This window comes from Perognathus longimembris, chromosome 11 (assembly GCF_023159225.1).
Source record: "Perognathus longimembris pacificus isolate PPM17 chromosome 11, ASM2315922v1, whole genome shotgun sequence".
Lineage (NCBI taxonomy): Eukaryota > Metazoa > Chordata > Mammalia > Rodentia > Heteromyidae > Perognathus > Perognathus longimembris.
In genome coordinates, this window is record NC_063171.1 from 26,375,652 (window position 1) to 26,395,865 (window position 20,214).

A 20,214-nucleotide genomic window follows, 5' to 3' on the forward strand; every position below is an offset into this window, starting at 1 on the left:
AGAAGAAAAAGTAAATAAAAAGGAAAATAACAGAAAAGCAACAACCCAAACAAATAAACAAACACAAAACAACTTGATAAAACAAACTGGTAAAAATGGAAAACAAACAAACAAATAAAAAACAAACAAAAAAAAACAACCAATGATCAGATGTGAAAAAATTAAAAAGAAAATTTTAAAAAAGTTAAAAAAAATGTTTGAAAAGAAAAAGAAAGAAAAAAAAAAAAAAAAAAAGGAGTCCTCCTTGTTTGGGTGGATTCTCCCCAGTCTCTGGTTTCCCTGCAATGGTCTGCAGACTATTTTCCTGATTGGCTGGTTTGACTTGATTTCAGTTGGCAAGGGGTGGATCTGTTCTGACCCCTCCCCTGTGGGTGCAATCGTGGGTCTCTGAGGTTCACACAGCTTGCAGGCAGACCTTGGGCGTCCTCTGTCGATGGGGACGTGAGCAGTCTCAGGAATTGTGGCTCCTCTGTCTGCTGTGGGGCCGCTGCCTTTGATGCCTGGTCTTGACTAGGCTGTGAACTCAGCAGCGCGGGGCGCCTCTGGCCTGTTTTGCTCCACTGAGAGTTGCTTGCCTGAGGGAGGCAGCCTCCTTGGCATAGGTGGGTATGCAATGCAGCTCCGTTTTGGGCTGGGAATTAGCTTCCTCTGTGACGGGCCCATTTAGCTGTCCCAGGAACTGTTTGTTCCTCCCTCTGGTGTTTCCGTGCCCCCGGTAGCTGCTCGCAGCTTTTGCTTTAAATTTAGAAATTCTGGCGGGCAGTGCGGGGCACCTCTGGCTAAGCCGAGGACCAGGACTCGCCTCCCGCCAAGGCAGGGGGCGTTCTTCTGGGCGGAGCTGGTTCTCACTGATTCCGCCCCTCCTGCCCTTTTCAAAGATGGCTTTTTTGACCTTGCTTTCCCCAGGCCCGCGTCAGTTCCAATCTGGTCTGACCCTATGCCAGTGGCAAAGATGGCGCTTTGCTCTGGCGGTGGGGACAGGGATGCCTTCCAGAAGCTGGTCTGTGGGCACGAGTGAGAATATCTTTTGTGGGGTACTCACGCTGTCTCTGCGATGTCAGGTCGTCCATGCTCAGCTGCCGTCAGGAGTATTTCTCGCAGGTCTACACTGAGCGCTTTAGCTGCGCGAAGTGCGGGGGGCTGTGCCGGGCACTATGCCGGAGCCGGCACTGGCGCAGAGGCAGGACGCCGCCCGGAGCTCAAATCTGTGTTTTCAGACGAACAAAGTCGATTTTTCCTACCTGGTCAGAATCCCTGTACTGTTAGAACTTACTTTGGCTGTCTTTCTAGGAGTAAAAGTTTCTATGGGGTGAGAAAATTATGATATAGGAGGGAGCTCTGCTAGGGCTCTGCTTGTCCTCCGCCGTCTTCCTTGGGAACCTCTATAGTTTCTTCTTATTTCCATACATTGGCTATTGTTTCTTTTGTTTAGAATTCTCCAACTTGTTCACCCCAAATATTGTAACTTGGCAAAACAGTCACCTGCTCCAGAAAATTTTTCCTAAAGTTCTGGTAGAACTGGGTTGGATAATTCTCCTAGTATCTTACCTAGCATTTCACTTTGCTTCACACACAATAAGTGCTCAAGTGAGCTTGTATTATTTTTGTCATAAGAAAAATCAATACAGACACAGAAGAGAAGAAAATAGGAAGTTTGTATGTACATTATCTGTGCCCCATCTGGGACTGTAAAGTGTTTGAGAACAAGAATTATAAATGATTCATCTTTGTAATCCCACCTCTTGCCAGGTCCCCACAACTGATGCTCAGTAAATGTTCAGTTAAATGAAGGTGACTGTCAGGAAAGGCAGTATATAAAAATAAATCTTGGAAAATGTAAAAGACCTACTTGTCACAGTACACTGCTTCATAGTGGCAGTTATACTGACTTCATTATTCTATATTGTTTTAGTTAAAAATAAGTCTAAACAAGCAATTTATTTTTTCTAGGCAGTAAAGTTAATTCTATTAAAAATCTGTCCTGTGCTTGCCATCATATATTTTGTTTTATCATCTAAGGAACATTTTCAAACTGATATGCCTGTATCTGTAATCTTCATCAGGTAAATGGGAAATCAGAAGGAAGAACAAAACCAAGTAGAAAATAAATTTGATAGCACCATGCTATTTATCATGTGGAAAATTACTTACATGCAACAGTAGTACAGCAGCAAGAAAAGACTGTCCTTGACAGTACCCTATATCTTCATCATAAACGGAGTATGCCTAGAGAAAGAAAGTGAAAGGAAACACTATAAATGCAGAGTTTAACATAAATGTTAGCTACACCTGCTACACTGACTGTGGGACCTCCGTTACATTTTCAGACTACTGCAATTAGAATGTGCATAGCCTTAGCACCTTAGGATTACCCAAGGAAATAGTAAGCTTCCTAAAGTGACTGAGAATCCTACATATCCCATTATTAGAGGTTCATCTTTAGAATTTAATAATAAAGAAATATGAGATCAAGTATATGAGCTATGGAGCAAGGGCAAAGGATGGAGGAGAGTAAGAAAATTATGGTGCACTAGAATTGGAGTCTTGAAGCTTCCAAAGTATAGTATAGGCTGGCTATTTTGAAAGACAGGCATTTAGAAGAGGAAAAACAGCTCCTTTCATCTATACTGATGGACAAGGCAGAAACATTTATCATTTCCTTTTTGCAGAAGATCCAAGAGAATACGTCATTTCACTATATATCTCACAACCACAAGTTCCAAGTTATTAGTGACATCAATTTCAGCCTCAACTTTCCTATTTAGGGTGGTACTCAGTGGAACCACTCAATCCATACTAGACTACATGCAATAAACTTTGAGAGCCTAAAGAAATTGGCATTTTTACTCATTTAAAAAAAAAACTCTATGTTAATAGATAACATTATAGGACTATTTTTTTACCCTACTTTCATGGAATTCATAATTAAATGCATTAGTCAACTCTAGAGAAGAGTTCATCATCTTTTTAACTTATAACAGCCACTCTTCTTGGCCTCTGTATCTATTTACATAAATTTTAATATTACAAATCCTTTCAGGTCTTTGAGTTAAGTAAGCAATAATCACTCAATCAAAATACAATAAATACACAAAGAACCTCAGCAAATAAAAAAGTATTGACATCATCCCATGTATTATATCTGACCACAGTGGAATAAAGGTAACCCTCAATAACAACGGTTACCACAGAGGCTATACACACTCTTGGAGGCTAAACCCCACACTGTTATTCAACACTTGGGGCACAGACCAAATTAAAGATGAAATTAACGAATTCATAAGCCACAATGACAATGAAAATACATCACAAAGAAACCTATGGGACACAGCTAAGGCAGTACCGAGGGCAAGATCATCACCCTCAGCACTCACATTAAAAGAATGGAAACAGAGCAGGTGAATAACCTCACGATGAAACTGAAACAACTGGAGAAACAAGAAATGATCGAACCTAAAATGACTAGGAGGAGAGAGATCACAAAGACTAAAGAAGAGATAAATCTATTTGCAAATAGAAAGACCATTCAACAAATAAATAAGATTAAAAGCTGGTTCTTTGAGAAAATAAATAAAATTGACAGAACCCTCGCAAGACTTACAAAAAAAAGAAGAGAAGAGACTCATATACGTAAATTAGGGACTCCACCAGAAAAATAACAAGTACACACAATATTCAAACAATCATAAAGAACTATTTCCAGAACCTCTACTCACTAAAAAACAATAATTTTACAGAAATGGATCAATTCTTAGAGAAGTATAAACTGCCCAAACTGAACCAAGAAGAAATAAATCAACTAAATAAACCAATTACTTACAGCGAGATACAGGGGGTAATCAAGAACCTCCCAACAAAGAAAAGCCCAGGCCCAGATGGATTCACCAATGAATTCTATAAAACCTTTAGTGAGGAGCTAACACCAATACTCCTCAAACTCTTCTGCAAAATAGAAACAGAGGGAGAAATCCAAAACTCATTCTATGAAGCTAATATCATACACATTCCCAAACCAGGCAAAGACCCAACAAAAAAAGAGAACTACAGAACAATATCACTAATGAATACAGACACAAAACTCAATAAAATATTAGCTAACAGGATACAGAAACTGATCAAGAAAATTATACATCATGACCAAGTAGGCTTCATCCCACAGTCACAAGGATGGTTCAACATCCGTAAATCAATCAATGTAATTCACCACATAAACAGAACTAAAATCAAGAATCACATTGTTATCTCAGTCAATGCCCAAAAAGCCTTTGACAAAATACAACACCCATACTTAATAAAAGCTCTGGAAAGAACAGGAATAGAGGGAACATTCCTCAAAACAATAAAAGCCATATACAACAGACCAACTGCTAACATCATATTAAATGGAGAGAAACTTAAATCATTCCCCCTAAACTCAGGAACAAGACAAGGATGCCCACTCTCCCCACTTCTTTTCAACGTAGTGCTGGAATCCCTAGCCATAGCAATAAGGCAAGAGGAGGACATCAAAGGGATCCACATCGGCAAGGAAGAAATCAAGCTATCCCTATTCGCAGACGACACGATCTTATATCTGAAAGACCCAAAAAACTCAGTACCCAAACTCCTACACCTAATAAACCATTTTGGAAAAGTAGCAAGATACAAAAATCAATCCACAAAAGTCAGCAGCTTTTCTGTACACCAGCAATGTACTAGCAGAAAAGGAAATTATGGAAACAATTCCATTTACAGTAGCCAAAAAAAAATAATAATAAAGTACCTAGGGATCAACTTAACCAAGGACGTGACAGACCTATTTAATGAGAACTATAAAAATCTAATAAGGGAAATCAAAGAAGACACAAGGAGATGGAAAGACCTCCCATGCTCATGGGTAGGAAGAACCAATATAGTGAAAATGGCCATATTGCCCAAATTGTTATACAAATTCAATGCAATCCCTATCAAAATCCCAGTCATATTCTTCACTGAAATAGAGAAAGCAATCCAAAAATTCATATGGAACAGCAAAAGACCTAGAATAGCCAAAGCAATTCTAGGCAAAAAAAGCAGTGCAGGAGGTATCACAATACCAGACGTCAAGCTCTACTGTAGGGCCATCATAACAAAAACAGCCTGGTATTGGTATAAAAACAGACCGGAGACCGGAAGACCAATGGATCAGAATTGAAGACCCAGAAATAAAACCGCACTCTTACAGTCAGCTGATATTCGACAAAGGAGCTAAAGACATACAATGGAATAAACATAGCCTCTTCAACTACTGGTGCTGGGAGAACTGGGCAGCCATATGCAGAAAACTCAAAGTAGACCCAAACCCATCACCATGCACCAAGATCAACTCAAAATGGATCATGGACCTCAATATCAGACCTGAATCCTTGAAACTACTGAAGGACAGAGTAGGAAAGACGCTAGAACTTATAGGCACAGGAAGGAACTTCCTGAATATAGTCCCAGGGGCACAACAAATAGGGGAGAGACTCGACAAATGGGACTACTACAAATTAAAAAGTTTCTGCACAGCTAAGGACATAGCCACCAAAACAGAAAGACAGCCAACCATATGGGAAAGGATCTTCACTAGCACAGCAACAGACAAAGGCCTAATATCTGTCATCTACAGAGAACTCAAAAAACTAAGCCCCTCCAAGCCCAATAAACCAATTAGGAAATGGGCAAAGAAGCTAAAGAGAGACTTCACAAGAGAAGAGATAAAAATGGCAAAGAAACATATGAGGAAATGTTCAACATCCCTGGTAGTAAAGGAAATGCAAATAAAAACATCCCTGAGATACCACCTCACTCCAGTTAGAATGGCCTATACTCTGAACTCAGGCAACAAATGCTGGAGGGGGCGCGGGGAAAGAGGAACCCTTCTCCATTGTTGGTGGGAGTGCAAATTAGTACAACCACTTTGGAGAACAGTATGGGGGTTTTTCAAAAAGCTCAATATAGACCTACCCTAGGACCCAGCCATACCACTCCTAGGCATCTATCCTGAACAACAGGTCCCAAGACATCAAAAAGACATTTGCACTTCCATATTTATTGCTGCACAATTCACAATAGCCAAAATATGGAAACAACCCAGATGCCCCTTCACAGATGAATGGATCCAAAAAATATGGTACCTATACACAATGGAATACTACCAAAATATGGAAACAACCCAGATGCCCCTCCACAGATGAATGGATCCAAAAAATATGGTACCTATACACAATGGAATACTACATAGCGATTAGAAATGGTGAAATATTGTTATTCACAGGGAAATGGTCAGAACTTGAACAAATAATGTTGAGCGAGACAAGCCTAGAACACAGAAAACAAAGGGGCATGATCTCCCTGATATATGACTGTTAAGATGAGGTGATGGAGAGACAGTAGAGACCAGGTCTGTGAAACCAAAAACTGTTTGTCAAATGGTATTCCCCACAGGATTGGGTCAGCGACCCAACATTATGTAACTAAAACCAAACAACTACTCAACATATAAACGTCAAAAATTGACCTCTCAGTGGAATACAACAGCTCAAAAGCTATGTATGTACGTTCTTATAAGACTACTGCCGACATACTGTCTAATGTCGACATTACATTTAAAGTCCTAGGCGAATTTTCTTTGGCGTAGGCCACGTGGCTACTGTATATGTTCTTGGTACATTGGGTAATGTATATATGTCTGCCTGACCTAGGGAAGGGAAAGAAAAACAGGGCGTAAGATATCACAAAAAATGTACATACTGCCCTACTATGTAGCTGTACCCTTTTTGCACAACACCTTATCAAAAAATTTTTGTTTAATTAATAAATAAATTTAAATTAAAAAATACAATCAAGGCACTATTGTTCTCTTTTATCTTTTTCACTGCGAATGATGAAATTATCACACTTTCCTATAACGAGAGCAAAAATAGATCACCAGAATTATTAATAAACTTGAAAGAAGTATATCTTCATAATCACCAATTTCCAGAGCTTTGTCTAATGTAAAAACTGAAAGATCGGTTAGCATCTCCTACTGATTTAATTTTTTGCTCAATGGAGCTACATTTCTGATGGCTTAATTTGCATTTTTATTCAGAGCTCATGAATCTTGTGGGGGGGGTATGGAAGAATACAGAAAGACTATAGAAGAGAAAAACAGAAATGACAGGGAATGTTTTAATCCCATTCTTACTTAGAGCATTTCCACTTATGTGCTCTGTCATTTCTTTTCCTTTGAACCAGGAACTCTGAGGTTTGTGATGAGAGAACACAGTGCAAGGCGGATGAACGTTTTCTCAAAGCTTCTTCTACCCCATGAAAGATAAACACATTTGGATTCCTTAAAACTGTGTGTCACTAAAGTTCATCATGCTGGTTAATTAAACCTACATCATTATGACAAATGTCTGATCCATTTTTGCAAACATATTTAACATTTTCTGGAAATTGTACCATTATTTTTATACCATTTCTGTTATGAGGCCAATAAAAATAAAGGCTTATGATATATCTGACAGAAAAGATAATTTAGTGACTCTATAGCCTATTCTCTAAATAGAGAGTTGATGATAAATGTGAAAAACAGCAGTGTTAATTTTCTACTTGTTTTATGTTTTAAAGATGGGTTAGAAGCAAAAAAATGACTTTTGAAGCCCACACTATTGATAGCATGGCTTACTATTGGGTTTTGCTGAACAGTTAAAAAAACAACTGTCAACAGAAAGCTCTCCAAAACACTATTATACTTTAATCTAAGCTTTCTTGTTGAACAGAATCTTCTACTAAAAAACTGCATCTATACATTTCCTAGCCCACACTTTCAGAGCTTTGCTAGCTAGCTACTTGCTTGGCTTGACTTTTGTAATGGAACACTAGCTTCTATTGGACCAACCTTCTTCTGGTAACAAATTTAAATGGACAAATATTGAAAACAATTGCCTCCAAGCACTGAAGAAATGAACAAAGGAAGGCAGAAACTAGAAGGGAATACACTCAGAAGAGAATGAAGGTAAAATTTTCATTCATTTTGGCTTTGCCTATGGTCAGGCTTCAGTGATACATGGCGAAATGGTTAAAACTTATGTACAAACCCATATATAAACAGTACAAGAAATGTATCCAATGCCTAATGTATGAAACTGTAACCTCTCTGTAATACAGTTTGATAATAAAAAATATATTTTAAAAAACCCATATATAGCCTTACCAGCTTAAACACCTGGAGGGTAAACCCAGGCATCTTTAATAGCTAGAAAGTAACCGTGGAATTTTAGATAAAAGAGGACAACAGGGGTAAAAAATGCATATGCTTTATGATTCTATTTACATAAAGTTCTGTAACAAGTCAAACTAATATATAGTTTAAAAGTCAAATCAGACACTGCTCTGGAAGAACAATCAGAGGTTGACAGCAAAGACAGTAAATTTCCATGTTTCAGATAACAGACACACACCTTTGTCAAAATAATGAAATAGCCTTCTTCGTATTTGTACATTGCATTCAAAGTGTACTTTACTTACCAAAATAACTGTTAGCAAACACAGAACTCAGGCCAATAATAGATACATTGCAGTATCTAGGCATTGTATATGGGCCTCTTTAACTTACTTTAAAATGGCTTAAGATATAAAAAATGAGTAATGGATTAACTGGATAGGCAAAATGATGGATAGCTTTGAGATGAACAAAATGTGGAATATGTGTGGCAGATTTATGTATTTTTGCTATACAATATTTTTAACATTTCTATATATGTAAAATTGTCACTATAACTTGTGGGAGAAATCTGTGGCTATACCCTGTCTGTATCTTCTATTTTGAAAGGCAGGTTACTTTTCTAGGCATGTTCCCTGGAGTATTTTATAGCTTTATGCATATTTACTGAATACCTATTATGTCTTGAACAATGTACTTATTCATAAGGCAGCTATGAAGATGTAAAGACAGTTCATGACCCTCAACTCAGAATCTTCTGGAAGAGGTCCATATGTACAGTGAAAATACTCATAGTGAGTAAAGTATTGAGGAATATATGGAAGAAGAGAGGGCATAAATGGGTAACCAGGAGAGTTCAAGGGAAGAAAGGCACTGTAGACCAGGCGCTGCTGTCTTAGAGAAGAAGGTGCAACCAGAATTGCAACACTATGCTGCAGGCCCAGGGCATCTACAAAGGCATTAGAAAGTCTGATATATTAATCATATACCAGACTCTGTGCATGTTAATGTTGTATGTTCTCATTTAATCCCCACAAAAACCTATAAATCAAGAGTGAGGTTTGAAAGGGATTACTAAATTGGACAATGTAACAAAGCCAGCAGGTGGTAGAGCCTGTAATTGTACCCAATCTGTTTGAATACAGAGCCTAAATTCTTAGCACCTTTATTATATCATTTAACACTCTCAGCGCAGAATTGTTTTTAGACATTTATATGCATGTGTTTACAGAATATGGAAGGGGCCTTATTTCTGATTAGGCTATGGTTCAAATAAGGATGAATGTAGGACTCTAAATCTCTCAAGAAGAAATCTCAATCTGATTCTTTTCACTCCATGTATTTTGGGGTTTTGGCTTTAGCTAGGAAGATGTTTTTATGTTATTGTGGTAATGAACTTTGAAGTAGGGGTTTGCTAGGTAGGTATGTGCTTTACTGCTGAATCACTTCTAGCCCCATTTTGTGTTAAATTTTTGTTTGTTTGTTTCTTTTTTGTTCTTTGGTTTTTAGAGTCTTACTTGCCTGGGCATTTCCCTGGCTTGTGATTACCCACATTAGGTTTCCAATCATAGCTAGGATACCAGGTACATGTTACTGTACCCAGCTCTCAGTTGAGAAGGCACCTTGTGAATGTTTCTGCCCAGTTGAACTTGAACTGCAATCCTCCCAAGTACCAATTATAAAAGTGAGTCACAAGCACCAGGCTAAAGGACTTATTTGCATAATATATTTATTACCATGTTGACAACAGACTACAATTTAGGCGTGAAAACAGAGACAGTTTATAAGCCTTAGTCTTGCTGGTACTAACCTATATACATACTATGTAAGTACTCCTTAATAAAATAACCATGGAAAACCTTTTATTTCCCATAAGTACTGATAGAAATGGTAACCTTGAAAATAAATTTCCACGGGACAGTCAAATTTTTGTCAACTTAAAATATACAATAACCACAACTGCTTTCGGATTACTTTAAAATTATTAAAGAATATTTACAGCTAGATTAGACCCAAATACTTTTATTTTTGGTCTTTACTTTTTTGATACTAGGGATTGAACCCAGGACATTGTACTTGCTAGGCAAGTGCTTTACTACTGAGTTAAGTCCCAGTCCCCAAATATTTATTCAACCTTCTTTCTTGTACAACCTTCTTTGTTCTCAATTACTCTCCCACATACCAATCTTTAGTAGGCTGGTACAGTTAATAAAGAATGATGTATTTTTTCATTGGACCCAGGAATGGCACCATGCATACTAGTGCACTTACAAATAAAAATGAGGGACCCGATTCAAGGAAGAATAAAAGAGAAATCAAAAGATGTTCTCAAGCCAGATACAGAGGCTGCTATGGAGCATGCAATGTAGGTCAAACTTATAAAATAGATCTTCATTAGGCTTCCTGGCACTTTGAAAGTAACTGACATATTTGCTAATTCACTGGTTATTGATCAACAGTAAAGTTAACTGGTTTTAACTGTAGTATATAAATGTTTCTACAAATTCGAATCCAAATATTGAGCTGTCATAATGAACTTTTTCAGGACAAATCTAAGAACAATGCTGAAAATACACAACAGTAACTCAGAGCTCCTTACTTTGATGGGAGCTTTGCATTTATATAAAGCAATTTGCCATTCACTGGACAGACAAAACATTTCACCTGTGACCTATACTAGGAAATTTGAGGCCATAACAAATGAAATAAACTATCTATTGTATTATTCTTCTTGGCACCAATAGCCTGTAAGTGAATTATGTCAGAGAAACATATAAAGTATGTTTTAAGTATAAAATATGTGGAACCTATTTAAAAATGAGATCTGTTCTCATATAATCTATAAAGCAAAGAAAAAGGTATATGAAGGGAAAATATTTTTAAGTACTGACACAGTAACTGAAATGAAAAGAAGTTCCAGAGGGACAAATATTACAAGGCACTAGTTGTTTTAAAAAAAATAATAAGGGTAAACTTTAAACAAAGATTTTAATATAGAATTAATAATACAAATGGTTTTTCAAAGAATTCTTTAGTATTAATTTCCCTGCCTGTTAAATAACCACTAACATTTACTTATTAGCTGTAACAAGTTTTTTCTTTGGTAAATATTCTCTAAATATCTAAAAAAGAATTAAAGAGATGTCTGTAGTGAATAAAGGTAAAGGAATAATAATCACAAAATTCTGACGGGAACTTGACTGGTATGGATTGAGACTGGACCTAAAAGAAGCAACCTAGGATATTTGAAAATCTTGGTAATACATTCCAAAGCTGAAAGTACATGGATGTTACTTCTGCTATTGCTTTCTGAAATCATATATACAAATTAAGCTTATATATCACATATGTCATAATTCTAATATTAAATTTAAATATTAAAATTATTCCTCTATGAATACTTCATTCATATTATTTGTCTTAAGATTTCAACTTGGGTGGCCTCTCCAATATATAAATACATTAAAGACACATAGCAAGGTTTCAATATACAAGTATACATCAATTGTATATTTTGTTATTAGTGTATGTATCATATATATGAACATATTTAGACTTAAATAGAAATAACTTATCTCTGCAACTAACATACAAAAAATAAATCAATACAAAGTGTTTTTATTTAATAAAATAAAAATTGCTACTGGTTAAAACAATGAATATTAGATTTTGAAAGGGTGTCAAACATTGGAAAATCAAGTAAAATATTAATGAAGATATATTCTCAGAGTGCAATTTTATACTTTCAAATTTGTTTATAAATGAATATTCTTATTAAAAGTTTTCAGTACCTGATATTCCTCATTATAATATTTCCCCTAAGCCTTTAGAATCATTAATTGTATGCTTTCTGATTCTTTCAGTACTTAGAACCCATAGTCTATAACGATAAACAGATCATTTTCTAGATATTCATTCACCAGTTATTTCTTTTAAAACCCAGCACATGTTTCCCATGAAAGCAATATGGTAATGAGTGTGGGGTATGCCTGCCCGGATGCCTTGCATCATTAAGAGGCAGTTCTAGCTGGCCCTGCCTCCCAGCCTTGGGACCACGTGTAGCCAAGATGGTGGCTGGTAGTGAACCCGAAGGCAGTCCTGTTGGCTGTGACTTAGATGTAGGCCGCCCCTTAGGGAGGTCCCTCGGAGCTCCACTCTGATGGACAGCTCAGGCATCAAATCCCAGCCCCTACATAGGTGCATGTACCCCACCCCTTCCACCGCCCTCAGACCCCTTTAAAACAACAGCTCATTGCCGCCATTAAACGAGTCTTAGCGCTGACTGGCTCCCGGACTGTCTGTGTGTCCTCTGTCAAGAGGGGGGCTGGGTGGCAGTCTGTCAGCCCTCATATCCTCTTCCTGGACCCGTCCGCATGGGGTATGCTATCCCATCTCTCCTGCAGGACAGGAGAGCCTGGGAGGCCAAAAACCCCCAACAATGTGAATCTCAGACAGCCTCAATCAATACAGTGCCTGAACGGTATTGTACTGTAAAGAAAACCAAAACCATGGTTAAGAAATTTACTTAAAAGTTTTTAGCCAGGCACAGTAGTACAAACTTTTAAATGTAGCTTCTTGGGAGATAGCAATTAGGTAGAAAGCAGTTTAGTCCAGAAAAGTTATCAAGAAGCTATCTTAAGAAAATTGGAAATGATGGCCTGTACCTTCCATCTCAGCTATACAGGAGGCATAAAGAAGGACTGCAATGCAGTCCTGGGCAAAACATAAGACCATACCTGAAAATTATCTAAAAGCAAACAGGGCTGGGAGTGTGTATCAACCAGTAGGGCACGTGCCTAGCAAGTGCAAGGCCCGAAATTCAAATACTACTACCATTTTTGTTGTTTTAGTATCAGTCATCAGGCTTCAATTTGGGGCCTGAGTACTGTCCTTGAGCTTTTGTACTCAAGACCAGATAGCCTTTAATGGGAAAATGGATCAAAAAATGTGTATATACAAAACAGAATTTTATTCACCCATTAGTAAGAATGATATTGTACAATTTGTAAAAAAAAAAAAAAATAGACCTAGAAGAAATTATGTTAAGCGAAGTAAGCCAGATCCAGAGAAACAATAGATGCATGTTTTCCCTTATAGGTGGAAGCTAAATTTAGCTTACAAACTTTTATTTTTTTTCTTATTTATTGTCAAAGTGGTGTACAGAGAGATTAGTTTCATATGTTAGGCATTGGATACATTTCTTGTACTGTTGGGTGGTATACAAATACATACAAATGTATTAACTGAAACAGGGTAGATTCGAGGGAGATCAAAAATAATGAAATTCCTTAGAAAGGCAAAATCAAAGTTCAGCAAAATAAAACACCGGGAAGTAGCCATTCAAATGGATGAAGTGGGGCCAAGGGGAAAAGGGTAGACAAAGAGGAGAAGAGGGAGAGAGAACGCAGTAAGAATCGATGTATATATTACAAAATAAGAAAAGTGAGGAAATGAGTGGATAGGGAAGGGATGAGTGAGAATGATGAAGGGGTGACAAAATGTACTATATTCATAAACTGCTTTTTAAATAGCCTCTACTACTTTACACAACTACTTAAAATTTAAATAGTTTCTGAACTTCAAAAAAGAAAAGAAAAATGTACTTGAAAACAAGAACTAATCAATAACTTCAGATATTGATGACAAATGATCATTAGAGTCTCTACATGGAATATGCTTTTGTTTTGATCATACTATTTTCAGAGCATTGACATAACCAATGATGATAAAGAGTTTATGAGGGGGTAGGAGGGGAGGAATCAGCTGTAGCAAATATAAATAAATCTTTTAAGGATTTTTCTTCATGAAAGAGAAACTTACCTCAAACATAAAGGTAATGAGGATAAAATGTCTATCACATTGTATTATTTAATATTTTGAATATTATCTTAAGAAATAAATGGCAGAAATATAAACATTTTAAAAATCATTAAGCTTCATGAACCACACAGAAGGTAGGCTGATATGCTGTATTAGAACCTCTTCAAGTTGACAAAGCCATTAGTGTAGAGACGTGGTTGGCTGAGTGTGGAAACTCAGTGCAAGACAAGATATAATGAAGTTCACACTTTATGACATGTTGGCCCAGGGTGTTAGAGCCTAACAGCAGTAAGGAGAATCTGCATGCAAGAGAAATAGTGGCTGTATTGCAAGATTGGTAACATGAAGATGTTGCTCAAATGAATGAATATGTTAAGGATAATAACAGTTAATCCTCTGATGTCAGAATTGAATTAAAAGGCCTATTATGAATCTGTACATTTTTTAGCACATGTAGGTAGACCCTTGGTGCATCACCATGACAAGAAAAGTAAATTTAAAAAAATAGGGAGCTTGGAATGTATCTTAGAGGTAGAGTGCGTGCCTAGCATGCATGAAGCCCTGGGTTCAATCCTTGAGTACCACATAAACAGAAAACACCAAAAGTGGTGTTGTTGATCAAGAGGTAGAGTTGGGCATTGAGCCCAAAGAAGCCAAGGACAGTGCTCAGGCCCTGAGTCAAGCCCGAGGACTGGCAAAAATAAAAATAATAAAATAGGGCAAGAGCAACAGTGAAAAAAAGAGTCAGAACAAGACCTCTGAGAATTTTCTCCTCCCTTATAGTAGACAAGATGGCAAAAATTGTCAAATCAACATTCTTAGAACTTTTTTAAAAGTTGCTAACAGCTTGCAGTAGTCTGAGGAGTATTTGTTCCAAAAAAACAACAGAATCTTGGTAAGTTTAGGGATTTGGGCTAGGGGTTTAGCTAAGAGGTAAAGTGCTTGAACAGTATGCTCAAAGCCCTAAGTTCCATCCCAAGCGTGACAAGAAAATAATAAAACAAAATAAAACAGTAATTTGTGGCATTTTTTTGACCTGCCTTAAGCTTCCATCTCTCACCCTTTGGGTCTACAATAACCTTGAAAAGTAATGGCCTGCATTTGCAGTGACAACAAGCAGTCTGGCAGCTGTCAGGGAGCAAAACAGAGTTAGAGCTCCTGCTAAGTCTCATTCACAGAGAATTATTTGACCTGTCTGATGGTTCCAGGGAACAATCTGCATGCATCGCTTACGCAGTATGAAGTCTTTTCCCCAGGGGCATTTGTCACAAACTTACGAGCAATTGTTTAGTTCAGTGGCTGTCTTTATATAGTAGGAAAAGAATTGGGGCAAACAATATACTAATCAAAAATCTTTCATTAAAAAGAATAATTCAGGGCTGGGAATATGGCCTAGTGGTAAAGTGCTCCCCTCATATACATGAAGCCCTGGGTTCGATTCCTCAGCACCACATATATAAAAAAATCCGGAAGTGGCTCTGTGGCTCAAGTGGTAGAGTGCTAGCCTTAAGCAAAAAGAAACCAGGGACAGTGCTCAGGCCCTGGGTTCAAGCCCCAGGACTGGCAGAAAAAATAAAAATAAAAAGAATACTTCAGAAATTCTCAGATGCTTCTGAGCAGATACATCTAGAGAAAGATGCCTGCTTATATGGTTGTGCAAATGTTCAAGGTTCTTGCATTCTAAGGAATACCTGAGAAGGCTCTAAGCTCTCACTTCAGGCTTTCCTTGAAAACTGTTTCTAAGAAGGAAGTAAAGGCAAACAGAGCATACAACTGTCCAGATGAAAAAGGAAAAGACATTTCTAAACACACTACAGAGCCTCTAGATAAAGAATGAGAGATTTACTGGCTCCTGGACTCAGGAAAATCTCTGTTTAATTATTTGCTGATCACCAAGCAAAGATTTAAGCGACTACATCTGACAAATACAGACTCTACCAAATTAGTTTACAAAAGTCACTAACCAAACAACATCAGGTGAAACCACAAAGACAAAATATAGATTAACAATTCTAGGGGCTGAGAACAAGGGTGATAGAAAGTGACTTCAAATAGGTACATATTTTCTTTTTTAACTAATAGAACTATTGTAGAATTAAATAGTGGTATTAGTTGTACAACTTTATTGATACAAATCCTACTGAACTGTATTTTCTTGGGACTAGAACTCAGTATTGACACTTCCACTCATTGGTTGGCACTCTACCAAATGAGCCATGCCTCCAACTCCTGAATTGCACTTTTAAAAGTGATACATTTTATTATGTTGTGAACTCTATCTGAACAAAAAGGAAAAAACATGGACTCCAATGTATGTCTATCACACACATGCATCTATCTATCTATCTATCTATCTATCTATCTATCTATCTATCTATCTGTATTCCCTTGCACTGTCTTATAACACTAATTACAAACAAAGATGCTCAATAAAAATGATCAATGTAGCATTTAAATCCTGGTTTCTTACTATGAAAAGTAACAAGGACATTTGGAGAATGGTAAGTTCTAGAGATGGGACAGAGAAATGAACAAGGAATATGTTTCTGAACCAAAATAAAAGGTCATGCTCAACGAATGATAGATTTATGTCAAAAGGACATAACCACCAGCTCCAAGCCCACCTGCTGGCCAGTTTTGGGGACAATTTGAACACAAAAACAAATGACAGTAATAGAATACAATAGAATACAAAATACAAATATAACAAGAATACAAAAAAAAAATGATTGACCTATAATCGCCAAAAGTATCAAGGCCATGAAAGGAAAAGAAAGAGTAAGGAGTTACTCCAGACTGAAAGAAATCTAGAAGATATGACAATTAAACGAAATGAGTGATTTTGAACATTCTCTATAAATAACAATATCGAAACTATCCGTGAAACTTGAATGATACCTAAAGCTTGGGAGCTAATATATGTATATTACTACACTGATTTTGGTGTTTCAGTTATGTGAGAGCTTGCTTACCAGAAAAAAATTGAAGTATTTGCGAGGTAATGATGCACCATGCTGGCAAATCAACCTCAAACGTTTAGTAAAACCAAAATACGTACCTGAAATTCTCCTGTTGAAAATATAACTAGAATCCATATCCTTAAAGATTTTTGATGTTCCCACTGTAAACGAATTACTACTTAATTATGGGTAGTTATTCAGAACTTAGTTCACATTTTTAGAGGATTATTTTAAGGACATAAGACAGGAGACTAGCACTCAGGTACTCTATGAAATGAAAAAAGCAAGAGCCTTTTCCTAAAGGTGTTCGTCTTAAAAGATTTATGAATACTAAGGACTCTATAGAGAAGGAAATGTCAGGAACAAAGACATCTTTTATGGTGATATAAATTAAAATTAATATTAAGGCAAGCACCAACTGAAAAAAACACATAATAGCTTAACTTTGGCTGATGTCTCCCCACTGGTCTTGCCAAACTTCCCCTTGAAGCATTAGATTTCACCAAACCTTCCTTCCTCTTCCACACTGGAACAGAACTGAATTCTAGTCTAATGGCTTAGTGTCCTCTAACTCTTTCCTTATTTCCTCTTACAGGTATTTTCTAACTAATACTGTTTTACATATCTAATCTTGTCTTTGTTATAGGCTTCTCACAGGACCAGAATTAACACAGTTTCATCAAGTCAAATCCATAGAGTTAATAATATCGACAAGGCATATCTGGCACTCAGTGTGACTGAGACAAAGGAGTTATTCTTTTCCCTCAAAGACTAAACAGAATGAACAAAAAAACTTCTATAAGATCATTTGTAAAAATAACCTAAACTTTATAGAGAAATTTTAAAACAAACTTTTTTATATCTATTCAAGGATTATAGCACATAGATAGATAGATAGATAGATAGATAGACAGACACACACATACATACATACATACATACATACATACATACATACATACATACATAGACAGTAGGTAGATAAATAGGCAGATACTATAGTAAGATAGGTTAACAGATCTTTCAACTCTCACTTTAACTTTTTTTGTATATGATCAGAGCAGCTGAAATCTACTTAATAAGAATTCCCGATACAATTTTATTAAACATAGTGCTTGTGTTTTACATGAGAACTCAGTCTTGTTTTAATCTGTAAATTGCTGTGGGCAGAGTGGGTAGGAAAAGATTCACAGAGGAGATGGGCAACTAAGATTTAGACAGATGGGAAGGAGGAGGAGGACAATGTAAATTCATTCTTCCTGGGGGAGAAAGCAGGAAGAGGTCCACTTAAGGGGGAGGATTCATAAAATGCAGAAAGAAATCTGACTTAGGAGGAAGCTTCAACAATATAAAGATATTGTCAACTACATAATTAATAAGCAGGAGATATATCTCCATAATTCTATGACATACATGAATTTGTTCAGGAATAACTAAGAGTTCATTTGTCTAAAATATATAAGCCACTTAAATCTAGTATAGAAACAGGTCCCAATTAAAAAAAATCTTAAGTTCCAAAGGAAACACAAATATAATTTTAGGTGAAGATTCCTTATGCTTTGTTTTAGAAATAAATTCTATTTTCTTCCTCAAAGAGCAACATTATTTTTTCTTAAAAGACTAACTCTAACTAAACCCTTAGAATTCATACCAATCCCTTTACCCTAATTTTATCTATTATTATCCTCTTTATTAACCCCACTTTCCTACTTCTTTACCTTAGTAATAATATGATAGCTTCAAATAGTTTTTCACCTGAAGGATTTTGGGCTCATATAAACAAATTCTTCTAGAACCAAGACGGAAAAAAAATTTAACATTTTTAGAAACTCGCAAAGAGGTTAACAAATCATTCTTTCTTTCTAGGACTGTAGCCTCACTTATCTCACATTTTCATTGTTAAAGCCTCAGAATAAGATATGTATTTAAAACAAAGTCACATCTCTTCAGTTGAGTTCTGACTCACAGGAAATCCATGCTGTTAATATGTATATTAAACAGGACAATTAACAGACAAAATAATCCTTCCCATATAACTATAGTGATACTAACATATAAAAACAAGTTTGAAGTCATGTAGGCAAAGGTTGAGCCTGAAGTTAAATCCCTAACACACTGAGAGAGGTGAGAGGAAATACAAAAGGGAGTTTTCGAATTTCAAGCTAAAATTCTTTATATGCATGTACTGTATATAAACATACATACATGGTTCTGAGCAGTTAAACAAAATTCTCCTTGTCAATGAAGTATATCCTTGCCTTGTTTGAGATAAATTATCCTTGAGCAATTCTAAAATGGCTAGTGTGGAATGATTTAAAAGAAGAAAATGAAATTGTTACTCTGAGAGATTAAGATTCATCAGTATTCAAACCTTGTAGTGTCTCTATCCTACTGCAGACAAGAGGATCAATGCATTCTCCTCTATTCTTAAAAGTGTGAAGTATTAACCAATACCTCCTGAACTGAGGAGAGCATCGTGAAAAACTGACCACTTAGATTTCCTCACTAGCACTAAATAATGTCTTATAGAAGATAAACTTGTGAGAAAACTAGACAACAAAATATTTAAAACAATGAAGTGAAGATGCCAGGGTCTCTCACTATATGCAGAGTAAAATCTCTAGTAAATATATCAGATTTTTTAGTTGTGATATTGGAAAGGCTCTAATTTCTAAGCTAGAAAAAGAACAGTGAAAAAAGGGCCAAAGGATGCAGCTGGGATATAACTTAGTGGTAGGGGACATGGCATTACAAAGCCCTAGGTTCAAATCCCAGTTCACAAATAAGGGGAGGGAGCTCAAAGGGATCTGTCATGCCTCATACTGCATAAAAACAAGTATACTCTAGAAAAAAGGAACATCACCAGAGCCTTTATAATTTTTAATGTACAAGGCCTATCATCTATTAAAAGGATCAGCATGATTTGAAACTGCTCTACATCTATTTGACTCATGAGTACTATTGTATACGTAAGATGCACTTATGCCTCATTAACACTGTCCCCTACTCAAACTGGAAAGAAATCTAGAAATTTTATTTTTGGTTTTTACAGTGAGAACTATGATCCATACACAACTGATTTTTCATGAGTTATAAGTCAAGTCAAAGCTCATTATTTCAATGACTTTAAACCTGACTGACATTTCTTAAATGGCACAAAATATTAAACATAGGATGGAAAAAAGTAAACTAGACCTTCTTGCAATTAACAGCTTCTATACA

At 36.5% G+C, this 20,214-nt stretch overlaps 1 protein-coding gene across 3 annotated transcripts in view; it reads right to left on the reverse strand.

Annotated features, from left to right (window-relative positions):
• Positions 1 to 20,214, reverse strand: part of Rabgap1l (RAB GTPase activating protein 1 like) — a 526,658-nt gene that overhangs the window by 204,682 nt on the left and 301,762 nt on the right. For all 3 annotated transcript variants that reach the window (XM_048356662.1, XM_048356663.1, XM_048356664.1), the window contains exon 15: positions 2,152 to 2,226. In XM_048356662.1, coding sequence (XP_048212619.1) covers positions 2,152 to 2,226 — 75 coding nt within the window. The remainder of the gene's footprint in view (positions 1 to 2,151; positions 2,227 to 20,214) is intronic.